This window comes from Zalophus californianus, chromosome 12 (assembly GCF_009762305.2).
Source record: "Zalophus californianus isolate mZalCal1 chromosome 12, mZalCal1.pri.v2, whole genome shotgun sequence".
NCBI lineage: Eukaryota > Metazoa > Chordata > Mammalia > Carnivora > Otariidae > Zalophus > Zalophus californianus.
Genome location: NC_045606.1, coordinates 102,292,480 through 102,309,354, shown reverse-complemented (window position 1 = coordinate 102,309,354; position 16,875 = coordinate 102,292,480). Strand labels below are relative to the sequence as shown.

The 16,875-nt window shown below is 51.7% G+C and overlaps 1 protein-coding gene across 11 annotated transcripts in view; it reads right to left on the bottom strand.

Moving 5' to 3' along the window:
- The window catches only part of ACTR3B (actin related protein 3B), a 145,731-nt gene that overhangs the window by 23,568 nt on the left and 105,288 nt on the right, over positions 1 to 16,875 (bottom strand). Inside the window, exon 12 of one of the 11 annotated variants that reach the window (XM_027574032.2) lies at positions 14,694 to 15,471. The exons of the other annotated variants lie outside the window; for them this stretch is intronic. Coding sequence (XP_027429833.1) covers positions 15,451 to 15,471 — 21 coding nt within the window. The 3' untranslated portion in view covers positions 14,694 to 15,450. Of the gene's footprint in view, positions 1 to 14,693; positions 15,472 to 16,875 lie in introns of those variants that run through there. 11 annotated transcript variants of the gene reach the window in all.

Sequence of the window (16,875 nt, the reverse complement as noted above, 5' to 3'; positions counted from 1 at the left end):
TGTGCTGAAACTGTTGGCCATTTCGGACTTGCTCCTGATGCTGGTACTCACGGCCTCAGCTCCTCAGTTCCCACCCAGTCTTGCTAGAGATTTGTCAGATTGGTTGATCTTCAACCAACTTTTGGTGTCATTGATTTTTTTCTGTTGTTTATCTGCCGTCCAGTTCATTGATTTCTGTTCTTTATTGTCCTCTTTCTTCTGCTTAATTTGAGATTCGTTGGTTCCTTGTTTACTCGTTCTCATGCTAGGGAAAACCACCGAGGAAAATGTGATTCTGCATTACGCTGTTTGCCCCTTGCATAGGGCTCATTCATGACACTGCAACGTGTGGGGCAGCGGGACAGAATCAACTCCCCCCAAGGGAACAAAGTCTCCTTTAAGGTCAAATGGAATATGTCGTGTGTCTGGTCACTACCACATGCAGCCTCCGTCCTCAGAGAACTTGTCTTCATTGCTCACCTGTAACCTTAAATCAAGATTAACTCTAGATACCCTTAAATGTCTGCTATAGGAAGTCGGATGTTAGAATATGTTTGTTACAGAAAGCCCCGCTTATTCTCTTAAAGTTATGGACGATGTTTGCCATAGATAATTGAAGTCACTTGCCAACTTGTTATAATTAACCCAGTAACTTTGACCTGACCTCTTAGGAGTAAAACCACCTCTATATAGGCTGAGTAAATCCTCTTGCTAGCTTACAAAAATATCTCAGGTTACAGATCTAGATCTTTCTTTTTGCCAACGAAATCTAACTAAAGTTAAAACGGAAGTTTGAGGGGGCGCCTGGGGGGCTCAGTCAATTGAGCGTCTGACTCTTGGTTTCGGCTCAGGTCATGATCTCAGGGTTATTGGATCAAGCCCTGCGGTGGGCCCTGTGCTCAGCGGGGAGTCTGCTTGAGATTCTCTCTCTCCTTCTGCCCCTCCCCCCACCCTTGCACTCTCCTACTTGTTCTCGCTCTCTTTTAAGCTTTTATTTATTTATTTGAGAGAGAGAGAGTGAGCACGAGCAGGGGGAGAGGCAGAGGGAGAGAGAAAGGGAGAAGCAGGCTCCCCGCTGAGCAGGGGGCCCCTGGGATCATGACCCGAGCTGAAGGCAGATGTTTAACCGCCTGAGCCCCCCGGGCGCACCAAAATAAATCTTTAAAAAGGAAGAAGAAGCTCTAGTGCCAAGAAACTACATAGGGTTTCCTCTTTGCCATTAAATTGGACATGATCCATAACTATGAGCAAGGGAAATCGGGCAGGCTTTACCACCCCCAAGAGGGCAAGGGAGCCTCGGGAGAGGAAGACTCGCCCTCATCTCTGCTCTGTGGGCAAATGTGAGCTTCGAGAAGGCACAGCACCTCAACCTTCTCCAACACCATTGTCTCAACAATGTCATCACGATGTGTTCATGATGTCACAGGGGTCCTTCTTTCCTTTTCCTTCTTTCCTCTGGGCCTTTGGCCTCCACCTCCCACCAGCCACCACCCCATCTTCACCACCAAGATCATCCACATCTTTCCGGCAAAGCTGGCAGACCTATAAATCTAAAGGAAGCTGCATATATATTTCTTTATCCTTTCAGTTCATAGGGAACATCTCAAACTCAAAGTCATTGAGCATTTATAATGAGCCAGGCACTGCTGGACACGTAAACTCTCTTAATTCTCAAACAATATTATGAAATGGATATTATGACCTGATTTGACAGGGAAAGGAAGAGAGGTATAGAGGAGGTGAAGTAACTTGCCAAAGATCTCTTGACTAGTAAGAAAAGAGCTGGAATCAGATCCCAGTCCTGTTCCAGAGTTTGAACTCTTGGCCCCCACACTGTGGATTATATATTTTCAGTCACTTAGCATATGTTATAATTATATATAATTGTCGAAAATACTATACTGAGGACCATTTTCTTTTACCACACACAAAAATAAATTCAAAATGCATTAAAGACCTAAATGTGAGACCTGAAACCATCAAAAGTCCTAGAAGAGAGCACAGTCAGTAATTTCTCTGACATCGACTGTAGCAACATTTTTCTAGATCTGTCTCCTGAGACAAGGGAAACAAAAGTGAAAATAAACTACTGGGACTGCATCAAAATAAAAAGCTTCTGCACAGCGAGGGAAACAGTCATCAAAACTAAAAGACAAATGATGTATCTGATAAGAGGTTGGTATCCAAAATATATAAAGAACATACACAACTTGACACCCAAAAATAAAATGATGTAATTAAAAAATGGGCAGAAGATATGAACAGACACTTCTCCAAAGAAGACATCCAGATGGCCAACAGACATATGAAAAGATGTTCAACATCACTCATCATCAGGGAAATGCAAATCGAACCCACCATGAGATAGCAGCTCACACCTGTCAGAATGGCTAACAACAGCAACACAAGAAACAACATGTGTCGGTGAGGATGTGGAGAAAAAGGAACCCTCATGCACTGTTGGTGGGAATGCAAACTGGTGCAGCCACTCTGGAGAACAGAACGGAGGTTCCTCAAAAAATTAAAAATAGAACTACCCTACAATCCAGCAATCACACTACCGGGTATTTACCCAAAGAACACAAAAATACTAATTCAAAGGGATACATGCACCCCAATGTTTACTGCAGCATTGTTTACAATAGCTAAATTATGGAAGTAGCCCAAGTGTCCATTGATTGATGAATAGGTAAAGAAGATGTGGTATATATATACATATAACAGAATATTATTCAGCCATAAAAAAGAATGAAATCTTGCCATTTGCAACGATGTGAATGGAGCTACAGAGTATAATACTAAGTGAAGTCAGTCAGTCAGAGAAAGACAAATACCATATGATTTCACCCATGTGTGGAATTTAAGAAACAAGTGAACAAAGGAAAAAAGGGAGAGAGACAAACTAAGAAACAGACTCTTCACTATAGAGAACAAACTGCTGGTTATCAGAGGGGAGGTGGGTGGGGCTTGGGGGAAACAGGTGATGGGGATGAAGGGGGGCACCTGTTGTGATGAGCACCGGGTGATGAACAGAAGTGCTGAATCACTACATGGTACACCTGAACTAATATCATACTGTATGTTAACCACACTGGAATTAAAATAAAAGCTTATAAAAAAGAAAATACTATAGTGACAAAAAGATACAGAGGGATACATCTATGACTGCCTCATCTGCCCTGACCATGGGAACATCTGTTGTAACGTGTGGGTTTCCAGGAACACATCTGCCACGTGAAACAGGAACGGACTGGATACGCGTCTCAGTCCTACCGCCAGGCTGCAGGAAAGGACCAGCCAGAGGTCTCAGCGACCTCGGATTTCTTGTTACAGCGACAGACCGTAGCAACGTGGGGCCGTTAGAACAGCCCTATGTTGGCTGGCGTAGCACACGGCAATTGAAATAAAGAGTAACCGAGGCAAACTGACAGTCAGGCCGATTTACAAAGGTTGCCTGCCCTGTTTGTCATAATACCAACCTCCTAAGGTCAGTGCTGCTCACGGTCTGTCACCCTGGCTAACTCCCCCCCCCCCCCGCCAACGTCCTGAGGGGCACAGGTGACAGGCAGGAGTGGTGGAGAAGGAAGGGAAGAGAGGTGGGGCAGCCCTGGGGGTGGTGAGCCAGCGCAGGGCCTGACACGGGAAAGCCAGCTGCTGAGAGGCTCCCGGCACATTTTATTGCATTCATAATGGGCCAGAACCCCACTCTTTGGGGTGTGATTGCTCCCCCAAAGTGATGGTATCCGTGAGCTACCTTATCGGAATGAAGGTTCATGCCTCACTTGAACAGAACCTCCTAGAATACAGTGGCACCTGAAGGCAGGCCCCACATCCCATGTGAGACACACTGTGGGTGCCCCACAGCCGACCCCGAGCAGAGGGCAGCATGGGCAGTGCCCGGCCACCCAGCACTGGTCCAGCGGCTCAGGAAGCCCTCGGCCTTCCTCACCACGCCACCACAAACCCCTCAACTCTCCTTCCATCCCCTTGACGGGCCGGCCCAGATTCTCCGACGCCCCCTTCACCCCCCAAGAGGGTGGGCATGGCTCTCCCGGGGCTCCCCCCAGCCTTCCTACAGGAGCACACCTGGGCTGTGCCCTGGCCTCCTCTGAGCACCTGCTCTCCTAGCCTGCACCTGCTCTCCCCCCACCCCACCCCTCCGCCAGCCTGCACCTGCTCTCCCCCCACCCCACCCCTCCACCAGCCTGCACCTGCTCTCTTCTCCACCCCCACCCCTCTGCCAGCCTGCACCTGCTCTCCCCCCACCCCACCCCTCTGCAAGCCTGCACCTGCTCTCTTCTCCACCCCCACCCCTCTGCCAGCCTGCACCTGCTCTCCCCCCACCCCCATCCCTCCGCCAGCCTGCACCTGCTCTCTTCTCCACCCCCACCCCTCTGCCAGCCTGCACCTGCTCTCCCCCCACCCCCATCCCTCCGCCAGCCTGCACCTGCTCTCTTCTCCACCCCCACCCCTCTGCCAGCCTGCACCAGCTCTCCCCCCCACCCCACCCCTCTGCAAGCCTGCACCTGCAGTGTCTGAGAGCCTCACTCAGCTGCCTAGGACAGACCCCCACCACCAGGAGCCGCTCACACCTTCTCCACCCCCCCATGCCCACCCACTTGCTGGTCCCCTGCACCCCCACCAGCTCTGCTTCCCCAATCACATCTGTCCCTCTCTCTGTCCCTCCTCAAGAGACAAGTGAACACAGTGACCAAGAGTCACAGAGCCTTGTGGCCATTTTCGGGGACATGAGGTAACGAAGGCAGGAGAGGGGCAGCAGAGAAGACACCGCGCAGGGGCTTTAGGGCACGCTCTGAAGCCACCTAATGAGACGCTGCCTGGTGAAACAGGGCCTACAGCAGGCAGCTGCAGACAGGCACAGGATCATCTTTCATTTCGTTTCAACATGCTTCATGGTCAGAGAGGGAAACTACAGCCTGATGAGAAGCTTTGCCCTGTTAAACTTAGAGATCCCTAACAGAAAACTCTAGAAGCATATATTCTACGAGGGAGCTGCCAAGTTGTCTTGTTTGAGAGCCGGTCAAGTGGATCCACGGTCTGGTCAGAAACTCAGACACCAGGGGCTTCTCTGATGAGGCAGGGGGTCCCCAGTGTTCCAGGGCAGCGGCGACAGGGAGTCTGGAGGAGAGAGCCAAGTACACAGTTGATTTAATCCCGTGCATGGCTCGGGGTTCTCCAGGGGCGCCCGTCTGGTTCCTACAGACCCAATCCTAAATAACTCCTCCTGAAAAACACCTTCAAACTGGGGCCCCACCCTAGAAAGTGTGGACGGGTCACTTAATTTTTTTAAAAAACAGTCCAGATAACACTGCCAGGTGGTTTCCAAAATGAAGAAAGCCAAGCTGCAAACCTCTTCCTAAAGCCGGGCGCGCCCCCCCCCCCCCGCCGTGCACCAGCTGCCCGCACCCCTGCGGCAGAGTCGTCCAGGAGAGCCAGCCTCGCAGCGCCCACACGGGCCCCCTGCAGGAGGAAGCACCTGTTACAATGGCAATAATCCAACGTATTCTACTTTTTGCCCCCAGAAGGGATGCCATGAACTGGGCTTGACCGAGCCGGTTTTTTTATTTAGGAAAGTACACATAGAGTGACCCGAATTGTGCTGAGGGACGGGCGTTGAGCAGGGAGCCTTGGGCTCTGAGAGAAACCAGGGTCCAGGGAGTGTGCAGCCCGCGAGGAACCAGCCCAGCCGACGTCCTGATCTTGGCCTGCAGAGCCGCCAGACCATAAACCACCCAGTCAACAGCAGATTTTTATGGCAACCCTAGCAAACTAATACACTGGCATACAGTAGGTCCTCAATAAAATTTGAAGACTAAGTAAATAACAGTAGCTACTTGGAAAACCCCCAAAATGAACAACAGCCCACAGACTTCTTCTGTCATCCTTTCTCCTTCTTCCAGGAACAAGTCAGAGGTGACCAGTGTCCTTAAGCAAGGTGCACCCAAAGGCCGAGCATATTGCTAGAAGGCAGGCCCCTCGACACCAGCTTATCTCCTGATGACTGTCCCTTTGGAAGGAAGCCCCATGTGTTCTTTCTGCTATGTGCAGATTAGAGAGGAAAGCAACCTGTAACTGGATTTCTCAGGGATGGACAATTTCTGCCCTGAGAAAAGTAGCAGATGAGGCAGAAAGACATGACAACAACACAGAAAATGGAGAAAACCCCGATTTGCTATTGCTGGCAGGTGGCTGGGCTTCTGTCTGCCCACAGCCTGTGAGGAAGCCCTCTGGGCTCGCTCCCTGTGTCTCCGTGTGCGCCGCCCCCCTGGGGCACGGTGCTGCTCAGATAACTGTGGGTCCCCGCCTGGAGGCCGGCCCCAGCAGCAGAGCAAGCCAGAAACTGTGTGAGCCTTGCCCTTGACAGAGCATCAAGAGCGTTCCAAACCCCTTAACCAGGTTCTACGATCTCGTTCTCATTGTGATTAAAGGAAGCCAACGTGTGATCCAGTCCAGAGTAGAGGCAGCCCCAAATACAGCACACTCCGGGGCCAACGGCACCTGACTGATGCACACCCGGTAATCAATGGCTTTACAGGCCTGCGTGAGAGTCTGCGGATACCGTGCAGAGTCCTGTGACACACACCAAGGGGTTGGTGGCATTGAAGGAGAGAGAAATGTGTTCAAAGGAGATGGAATCCTAGTTGTATCTCCAAATCGGCAGAGGGGGAGATCTGGCATGCCCAGCCGTCAGTGGATGCCTCATCCCCAGCCCCCACGCCGTTCACGCACTGTGCTCACGATTATGGGGTTTTTTTTTAAAGATTTTATTTAGTTATTTGACAGAGAGAGACACAGCGCGAGCAGGAACACAAGCAGGGGGAGTGGGAGAGGGAGAAGCAGGCTTCCTGCGGAGCAGGGAGCCCGATGTGGGGCTCCATCCCAGGACCCTGGGACCATGACCTGAGCCGAAGGCAGACGCTTAACGACTGAGCCACCCAGGCACCCGATTATGGTCTTTCTTATATAAAAATACGCTCAGGTTCCTCCCCTGCAACAAATGCTCCCATGGCCTCCACTGGCTACAGAGCAGAATCCCCACACCTGAGCTCAGCACTCCGCGAGTCCAGCCTGGTCTCCCCACTCCCCCTCGGGCCGAGCCATTCCCAGTCCCACCTCCCTTTGCATCATCCCTGTGACTTTGCCTTTTCACACAAGGCCATCTGGGAGCCTCCTACATCCTTAAAAGTCCCTAAAGTTTCAGGTCAATGTGACCCCCCCCCCCAGTGATCTTTCCATGCCTGAGGACGTTCCTCCCGCCCCCCGTGTGCTTCGGAGCACACACCTCCGCACCATCGCCGGATCACAGGTCTGTCTCCGTGAAATCTGAAGCTGCTTTGTCCGGACAGCTCCTGGGGAGCCAGCTCCGAGAAGGTATTAGCACATGGGGGTTTCTTGGGATTCACCTGCTGGGAAGGGCAGGGAGGGAAGGGGGGCATTAAGCCAGGGGAGAAGTTGGGCTGGGGTGCAATCTGAACAGAGACCTCAGCTGACCCTGGGCTGGGACAAGTCACTGGAGGGGGAGCGAGGGGGAGAAACAGGGACCAGGAAATGGGCATGGCCTGGGGGGGTTCCCACAGCACAGGCATTCCTGTGGGGGCTTCAGCCAAGAGCTGCCTGTCAAGGTGAGTCCTTCATTACTGGGGGTGGGGGGAGGTTAGGTGGCACAGCCCTGAATGCACGTTCCGACATCCACCTGTTACTAGCCACAAGAGCATTGAAAATGGCCTCTCACAAATACAGGTTCGTTGCCTTGAATTAAGTATCTTACAAGTAGGGGATCTCCTCATTTCTCATTATCTTTAGGAAAATAGAACATTCCTCTGCCAGGCTGGGTGCCGTGTGGCTGGTAATGAGCTCTGCAGACCTCTTACCTCCAAATGCCGAGCGCAAGGAACAGGGTTTCCTCGGCTGCCCGCCGCCCCTAGCTCTGGAGCCTGCTGGGCAGTGAAGAACATTCCAATTTTTCCAGATCTCCAAGGGTAAGACTGTGCCACCCAGGGGCATAAATCAAGCAGTACTGCATATATTTCTGAAGCCACGGCTCTGTGCCTAAGATGGGTGCATGACAGACAAGTCCCAAGAACATCCCACCAACTTTGCTGCTCTTCGTATCGAAAGCCTGATGCAGGTTGTATGTTCTTTGAGACAACTTCAGTTAGTCTGCTGGTGAAGCTCAGACGCCGGCGAAGGCGACATGATAGAGACACAAGGGACGGGAGGGCATACTTGGTCATCAGACCCTGCAGAGTGTAAATGTGCAGACACTGAGCTTGCAAAGCCATAAAGTGAGGTAAGCAGCTGACGGTTGGGGCTGCTGATGGATGGGGGGGGGGGGTCCTGGCCACTGTCAGTATTCGACGCTCTGTCTGTCCGTCTGTCTGCTGTTCCACCTGCCACGCTTGGTGTCCAGCACGGTGTGCCTGTCATGTGGCCCGAAAGCAGTCTCCTTGGAGCCCCCAGCCACTGCCTCTCCAAGCTCTGTTCTTGTGGGACACAGGGGTGTGTGTGTGTGCACAGGTGAGCCCGGGGCTGTACGGAGAAAAGAGAAACAGAGCCAACGGGACGCACAACCACGAGGAGCCGCAGTTCAACCCTTGCCAGGCAATCCTACAGCCGTCAGACTCTTCCTCCGCGGCTTGGAAGAGCCGGGCTGCCACGAGAGGCTCCCGTGTCCCACCTGCCTCCTCTCCTCCTGGGGACCCTCAGCGAGGGGAGGTTTTGGCCGCAGCAGCAAAGACCTCCACCACCACATGCCCAGAAGCGTGAACGGTCACTGCTGCAGCCCCGACACACACACCAGACTTCCCCGTGGTGTCACCTCTCCATCCCCATCCCAACACTCACCAACAACCAGAAGGCGTTGGGGCCATTTTTTTTAAACTTTGGGGGGGGGGGTTTTAACACACCCATTAAAACCTACAAAGCACAGGAGACTTCCATATGATCCTTATCATTACAAACCAACTCAGCAAATTCTCAGGGTTCAGGGTGTCATCAATAAATAAGACTGTGCCGTAGTAACGTTTCTAGATGACTCGTTAGGTCTGCTTATGCATTCGCCAACACCTCATGTGAGCCGTGGTAACCTAAACACTTCCTTCAGTTGACACCAAGGCTTCACACCTTCGTCAGCCGTGAGCCCTGATCACACTTCCTCCTCATCACTGGGAACCTTCCCCGCGCACACTAACTACAGGGCTGAGCTGGTTTCTTCCTTCTCTACTGTCGAGGATCATCGTCCACAGCTGAAGGGCGGCCTTCGCTTCCCCTCTGATGTGCTAAGAGGCTGACGGGCCGGGCCCTCTGACAGGTGTGCATGAGAAGCCAGGGTCTGAGACAGAGCTCCGGGACCTCCCGTGGCCTGCCAGCCCTCCTGGGTTCAGGGCCCACCTCCCCGGCATATCCCACCCAGCCAGGGCCCCAGGCCTAAGAGCAGCAGAGAGGAGCAGGGGCCCTGGACCCTTTGCTCTTGCCTCTGGGTTCTTGTCTCCAAAGAGCTGAGAGGGTCTTACGGGCACATTCGCTCTGGAGGAAAACCGTTTGCTCTGCCACCTTAAATCCCATCTGGTTCCTTACCACTCCATGCAATGATAAGACTTTATAAAGTAAAGGCAACTTCGATTGCAACTCAGAGGCGACCTCGGCTGGTAGTGGGTGCAGCGCTGTCCAGCTGCACCTGCCCTGCTGCTGGGAGCCTGCCCGGAGCCTGGACGCGCGCCGGCCGAGCAGGCGGGTGGCGGTGTGGGGCGCCCTCTGGCGTCCTCGTCTGGGATAGGCAGCCTGCAAATCGCTTCAAGAGCCAGACCCCCGGTGATCACTCACCGGCCACGAACGCTGCAACGACAGGTGCCACTCGCCTCCCGGAACCAGAATTCGGGAGAACAAAGGGAGGAACGAGAGCGAAGGGCCCATGCCTAGCGTTGGGCCATCCCAGCCCCTTCGCATCCCTGCCGCCTTCTCCTCTCCCTGCAACCGTAACAGCTCCATATACATCCCGTAATTGGGAGACCAAGACACCGGGGCTCAGAGAGTTGAAAAAACACACCGAGGTTCACACAATTAATAAAGAGGACGGAGGATTAAAACCCTGGCCTCCAGATTCTCAGGTCAGGGCTTATACACACGATTATGAACTAATGAGTGGAGGAGAGCAGCTGGGAGGCACTGGGGGTTGAACCAAGAGGAGATTCAGTGGTTTGGACAGCATGCATGCGCTGCACCTTGCAGGGTGCTCGCTAGTAAAAGGAAAGGAACACACCACCCCATAAGCACCGCCCAAATATTAGATGATGTCGTGTACAAGGAAGGCATTCCATTCAGCGGAGTTACTGTTCATATGTCTGTCTTCACTTGTGAAATAGATGGTTTCGTTGTGAAATTATTACCAAAGATTAACCTACCCAATGAATCAATAATTCATTCAATTCTACAACCCCTTACACACACACAACCACACACATCTCCTCCAAAAAATGACGCAAACCACTGGTGAATATGGTTGCCAGGTTTATTGCCAGGGCATCCAGGTAAATTTGAATTTCAGATGAACAATGAATAATTTTTTAGCATAAGTATATCCCATGTAATGTTTGGAATGTGTCATAAATATTGCATGGGATGTAATGATGCTAAAAAATACTATGTATTATTTATCAGAAATTTCCACTTAACTGGACATCCTGTATTTTATCCGGCAGCCCTATTTGAAAGTTGGCGGGAGACATCTTCAGGGCCCACAGCAGCAGCTGTGGTGTGCGGGGTACGTGAGGAAGAGAGCTGGAGCTCCCAGAAGCTGGGAGGTACGCAGAAAGAGAGGTAAGAGGAAACACCAAGGAACACAAACCTCGGGGCCAGCCCAGTTCACGAGGGAGACAGCTACACGGACAAACGAGCTCATGTGTTACGCCAGGAAGATTAGTACTATGGTGTCCCTTCCGAGCAATAGTCTTTCATATCTGACTACTGTATATTCAGTGGAGGTGGGGAGAAATGACTTTTCTATTGATAAATATTTCACACCTGTTCATATTCAAAATAAGACATTCATTAAGTGCCCTGAATGTAATATAATATTTTACCCTATTGGGAATTGATGGTAATGAATCTTTTATGGATCTACTTCTGCATAAATGGGGCTAAAAACGTACACTTTGTTCCTTATGTCGGACATGGGGAAACTGGCACTGTGTTTCTGTGTTATTCAAATATTGTCTAAATACGTATTACAGATCAGTGCCTCGGGCAGCTTCCTGGCAAACGCACCCCTTAATCCAGATGTGAAGGGTATCTCGTTCAGAGAGTGTTGTTTATGTCTTTGCTGGGGCAAGATGTTGAAGAACATAAATATGGCAGATGGCTGGTGCTGGCTTCCGGGGTCTTCACGGACTTGTCTCCACCCAGTTCCCTTTCCATCACCATCTCTAACTTAAAAATCATGAGTTTCCAGCTTTCCTTCATGGAAGGATATGAGCCTATCTCCCACTCATCCACAAAATCATCAAAACACAAACGAGAGGCCAGCCCCCCCACCAATCTTGGTGATGAGGACCAGAATCATTTCATTTGAATAGTGGGGAAAAAAACACAACAGAAACAAACAAACAAAAATGCTTATTCTTGGGGCTTTTCGGGTACAAAAAATAAAATGGGCCTTGTTTATTAAGTACATGCCAGCCAGCAAGTGCCTAGTCCATGCCTCAGTTTCCAAGTCTAAACACAGGGCATGACAACAGTAATTTGCAGAGTTTGGGGGAAGAATTAGAGGAACTGATTCACAGAAAGTGTTCAGAACATGCCTGGCACTGTACACATTTAAACCAGCCACGGTCATTAACAACAGCTCACGCATGCCCAGAGGGCGTCCAGGGGAGGGTATCTGTGCTAAGGGTAAGCAAAGTTCTGGTGTCTCCCTCTCTTGCAAGCTGACTAGGCAAAGGCCAAGGACCCTCCACCTCCGAGATCGCTGCGCAGTTCAGGGAGAAAGGTCACGGGACGTTTTTGCGAAGTGGCTGAGCATCTGAAATGGTGCAGATCACGGGCTGCTGTGGCCAAAGTCAGCATGCCACCATTTTGGTTTGGTCTGGCAGGTGCCGGCCTTTTTGAAGATTTCAAACACGAATACTGTATTCATTTGTGAGGGCTGTTAACAGAGCACCTCAAACTGAGCAGCTTAAAGACAACAATTCACCACTCACACTTCCGGTGGCTAGAAGTCCGAGATCCAGGTGTGGACAGGGCTTCTGAGGGCTTCAGGGGAGAGGCGGCTGATCCACAGCGTTCCTGGGGGTGTGGAGGCATCACCCACCTCTACCTGCTTGTAACGAGGATGAAGTGGATCTGTGTGTGGACCCGGCGCATTGTAAATGCCACATCAACGTTACCCCTGGTTATTACTGCCGCTGTCCTGGGCTTTTACAAAGTCGAGCATGGACCATTGCAAACCTCAAGGCATTTAATGCAGCGGGGGAGTCAAGCACAAACTCACGGGAAGGTCGGTCAGGTTAAATCCTCAGATGGCAGAAGGCTGTGCACAGAGAGGCATCATAGTCGGCAGCTGATGTAGGATTTGCGCTGAAGGGGAAGGCGTCTGAGGAGGTCAGGAAGCTAGAGGCCACGGTCAGTTACCAATGTTTAAATGGCACGCTTGAGCAAATTGAGATTGAGGGACATTTTTATGAGTCTGGACTTTAGGTACAAAAAACTCAGTCACTAGCAGCCCACAATCCGAAACGGCCCTGATCTGCGAAGGACGGTGCATCCAAGGCCCACTGCTCGCTTTGTCCAGCTCCCAGAACTGCCCCCCGTGTCCAGGCTCCTGAGTCCTTTGCCACCTGTACAAGCCAACAGCAGCCCCAGCGGTCACCAGCCGCCATCCAAGAGGCCGGCGCGTCCAGGAGCATCGGGTCGGTGCAGAGTCACGGCCCCCTGGTGCCCCGTCGGCACCGACCACAGGGTGAGATGAGCAGGGTGGGTGAGGGCCGCGGGGGACGCAGACCCAGCTCGCTCGCTGCAATTGCCTTTCTCTGCACGCTCTCTAAGGCATTTCAATGACTACTTAGGTTCAAAAAGCAAGCCAGCCAATTCCCCTAGTGCCGGAGATGCGTGCATCCGAGCCTGCGGATTTACATTTGCTTCAGACAGACCGCGAATTCCCTTATCTGCCTTTGGCAATAAGCTATTCTTGCAAGGTCTTCATTACTTCCTAATTGTCGGGATTTATTTGCTTCATTTTTCTTGTTAGGAAACATTTAAAAAATTAATCTCCAATCTTGGGCTGCTGTTAATTTAAAAGCTCCTCCTCATTTATTAATGGCATCATTTGTCATTCAATCATCCCCCACAACCGCCACAGCCCCCCACACAGCAGCACGCACGAGCACACCCACGTCCCATGGATTCAAGGTCCTTCCTCTGCTGTCTCCCCTTTCTGGTTAAAAACTCGATTTTCCATCCACCCAGTGAGCGCTGTCTCTGTCGTACCTAGGTGACTGGACGGAGTCGTTCGGTGAACGTTAGCATCAAAAACTGATGGAGCGGATGATCCCCAGGCTGCCCTGGCTCCAAGCTCACGGTGCCCGTGACCCACTTCCACCGCCCCATCGCCAATGCCACCCAGCCCCCGTCAGCGCAGTTTATCAAGTGCAGTAGGCGGTGCAGGTGCCGGGGACTGGTAAAGCCGTCCCTGCCTCAGCCCCTTCCCCAGCTCTGCCCACAGCGAGCCCCCAGCCAGGTGGGTGCCAACTGCTCCATACTTCGGCATCAGAAACCCGCCAATGTTAGTGAAAAATTACTTAGAAGTACTTAATATGAGAACAATCATTGGTTTTATTAGCCAACAGCCATAAAGAGAATCCCGTAAAATCAGAACGGCAAACAGATTTCCTCTCAAGTGCCAACTCTGAACGACTGTGTTCATGGACTCTTCCAGAACATTCTGAGGTCTGTCTGTGCTGTGCAGAGAGGGGCTGGCAGTTCAAGTGTGTCTGTGCTCTGCAGAGAGGGGCTGGCAGCTCAGGTGTGTCTGTGCTCTGCAGAGGGGCGGGGCTGGCAGCTCAGGTGTCTGTGCTCTGCAGAGAGGAGCTGGCAGCTCAGGTGTGTCTGTGCTCTGCAGGGAGGGGCTGGCAGCTCAGGTGTCTGTGCTCTGCAGGGAGGGGCTGGCAGCTCAGGTGTCTGTGCTCTGCAGAGGGGCGGGGCTGGCAGCTCAGGTGTCTGTGCTCTGCAGAGGGGCGGGGCTGGCAGCTCAGGTGTGTCTGTGCTCTGCAGAGAACAGATCGAATAGGACACGTAGGAGGTACTATTTTAAGAAGCTGGCTCACAGTTGTAGGAATCGGAAAGTGTGAAATTGGGAGGGTTGGCCAGCAGTCTGAAAACTCAGGTAAAAGTTGGCATTGCCGTGTTGAATCTGAAATACGTAGGGCAGGATGCAGCCTGGAAGCTTGGGCAGGAGCTGCTACTGCAGTCTTGAGGCAGGATTTCTTCTTGAGGAACCCTCAGTCTTTGCTCTTAATTAAAGCCATCAGCTGATGAGGGGGCACCTGGTGGCTCAGTCGGTTTCAGCTCTGGTCATGATCTTGGGGTCGTGGGAACGAGCCCCGTGGCAGACTCTACACTGGGCAGGGAGTCTGCTTGGGAGTCTCTCCCTTCCTCTTCCTCTGCCCCTCCCCACGCCCCACTCTCACATGCATGCTTTAAAAAAAAAAAAGCCGCCAAGTGATCAGATGAAGCCCACCCACATTAGGGAGGGTAATGCCCTTCACTTAGATTGTACAGATCTACACAGAGAACTGCGGTTGCTGGAGGGGAGAGGTGTGGAATGGGCGAGGAGAGGGGAAGGTACAGTGCCCCCATTACAGAACGAAGCAGCCACGGGAGTGAGGCTCAGCATAGCGAACAGGGTATTGTGATGAAGTCGTTCGGTGACAGACGGGAGCTGCACGTGTGGTGAGACAGCCTGATGGTTAGAGACATCAAATCACTATGTTGTACGCCTGAAACTGACGTCACATCGTGTGTCAATGATACTCACATGTTACCATTTTAAAAATAAACAAATAACTATAAAAACCAAAGTCAACTGATATTGTACATGCTAATCACACCTACCGAATACCTTCAAGGTAACATCTAGACTCGTGCTGGACCAAACAACTGGGTGCCATCGCCTAGACAAGCGGACACAAAACATCACCCTGACTCTTCCCAGTTTTAGAAAGTGCCCCCTCCTCCAGCCTACACCCATCCCATACCATCTGCACCCTTGAAACAAGGCACCGGCCATGCATTCAACAGGCTGTCCACAGGATCAAGCTGACACTTGATCACAGAATTCAGAAGCCCCGAGGAACTCTGTGATCCAACCATAAAGTTCCCTGAGCGCCCAAGAAGCATCTAGTGAGCATCCGGTTTGCTCCTCTGCTTCCGGCAGGATTCCCGTGTGCCATTTCTGAAGTCCTAGAGTCTCCTCCCTGGCGCCTGAGAGGGGGAAGGGAGAGAGGGGTTTAAAGAAAAAGTGGAATTAATATCCAATATGCACTAATAGTTTAATAAGCTGAAATAAATTGATTTTCCATTAAAAGCCAGGAGCCAACAGTCAGACTAAACAGGCCTTCTCCTGATTATGGCCTGTACTCATAGTAATGTATGGATGCAGTAAGACTTAATTGGTTTTGTTGAGACTGCACAGAAGAAAAAAAATCACAGAACCCAATTGCTACTACTAATTAGAATTTCAGAAAGCGCCATTGCGGAAACAGATTACCCAATTCCTCAGTCATTTTCCAATCTTCTTGATCCAATGTATGCACCCGGCCTCCCCAGTTCCTCCCCAGCACACCCCTCCATCAGATCCGCACAATGAGGTCACCCTGGTGGGTAGCCGGACTCTGAGCCCTGGCTGACTGACACAGGGCAGCCGGTCGGTGAGCATCTCCCTTTGCTCAGCTTTGGGGCTCCAACTTACAAAAGCTGCCTTAAGTCTCTAACTCCAGGGGCGCCTGGGTGGCTCAGTCGTTAAGCGTCTGCCTTCAGCTCAGGTCATGATCCCAGGGTCCTGGGATCGAGCCCCGCATCGTGCTCCCCACTCAGCAGGGAGTCTGCTTCTCCATCTCCCTCTGCTGCTCCCCCCTGCTTGTGCGTGATCTCTCTCTCAAATAAATAGACTCTCTTCCCCCACAGGGGCCTCCCCAGCCACAGAGCCCATGCAACCACATGCTGTGCTGACCCCTGGAGCCTGACCTGTGGCATCACTCGGGACGTCGAGTAGACGTCTCTGAATCAGAATCGCAAATGTTTAGAATGGTGGCCTTATGTCCCATTCTTCTGGCCAACAAATGCTCCAAGAATGGTGCTCCTTTACACAGACATTGGCCAAATTTAAGCACCATCATAAGAGCAGTGACTTTGCACAGGGCACGCATTATCCTCACTGCTTCTCTAACATCCCTGCAAGGTAAGCCCCCGGATTCTCGTGCTGTCAAGATGGAGACTGAGCACCAGGCCTTTGGTTACACGGATCACAATCGTCCACACGGGCCTCATCCTGTGGCTTCAACATGCAGAACCCGGACTCTCTTCCACATGAAGCCGGGAGGATCGGATTCCCTTCCAGCTCCGAGTGGGCAGGGGAGGGGTCAGCATGAAACCCCCACGCGGCAGGACCACAAGTGACCAGAAGTGGGCCGAGTGTGCCCCTGGCTTCCTCGGCCTTCCAGCTCAGGCACCTCAACGCCCTCCTGCCCCTCTCTCCCTACCCTCCTGGAGAAAGGCCCTTTGTCATTTCTCACTTCAGTCTACAGTCTCAAGCTAATTGCTTCAACAGAACATTTGCATTTTAAGTGAGTTGTTTCTAACTATAAAATTTAAAACTTTGATCTGTTA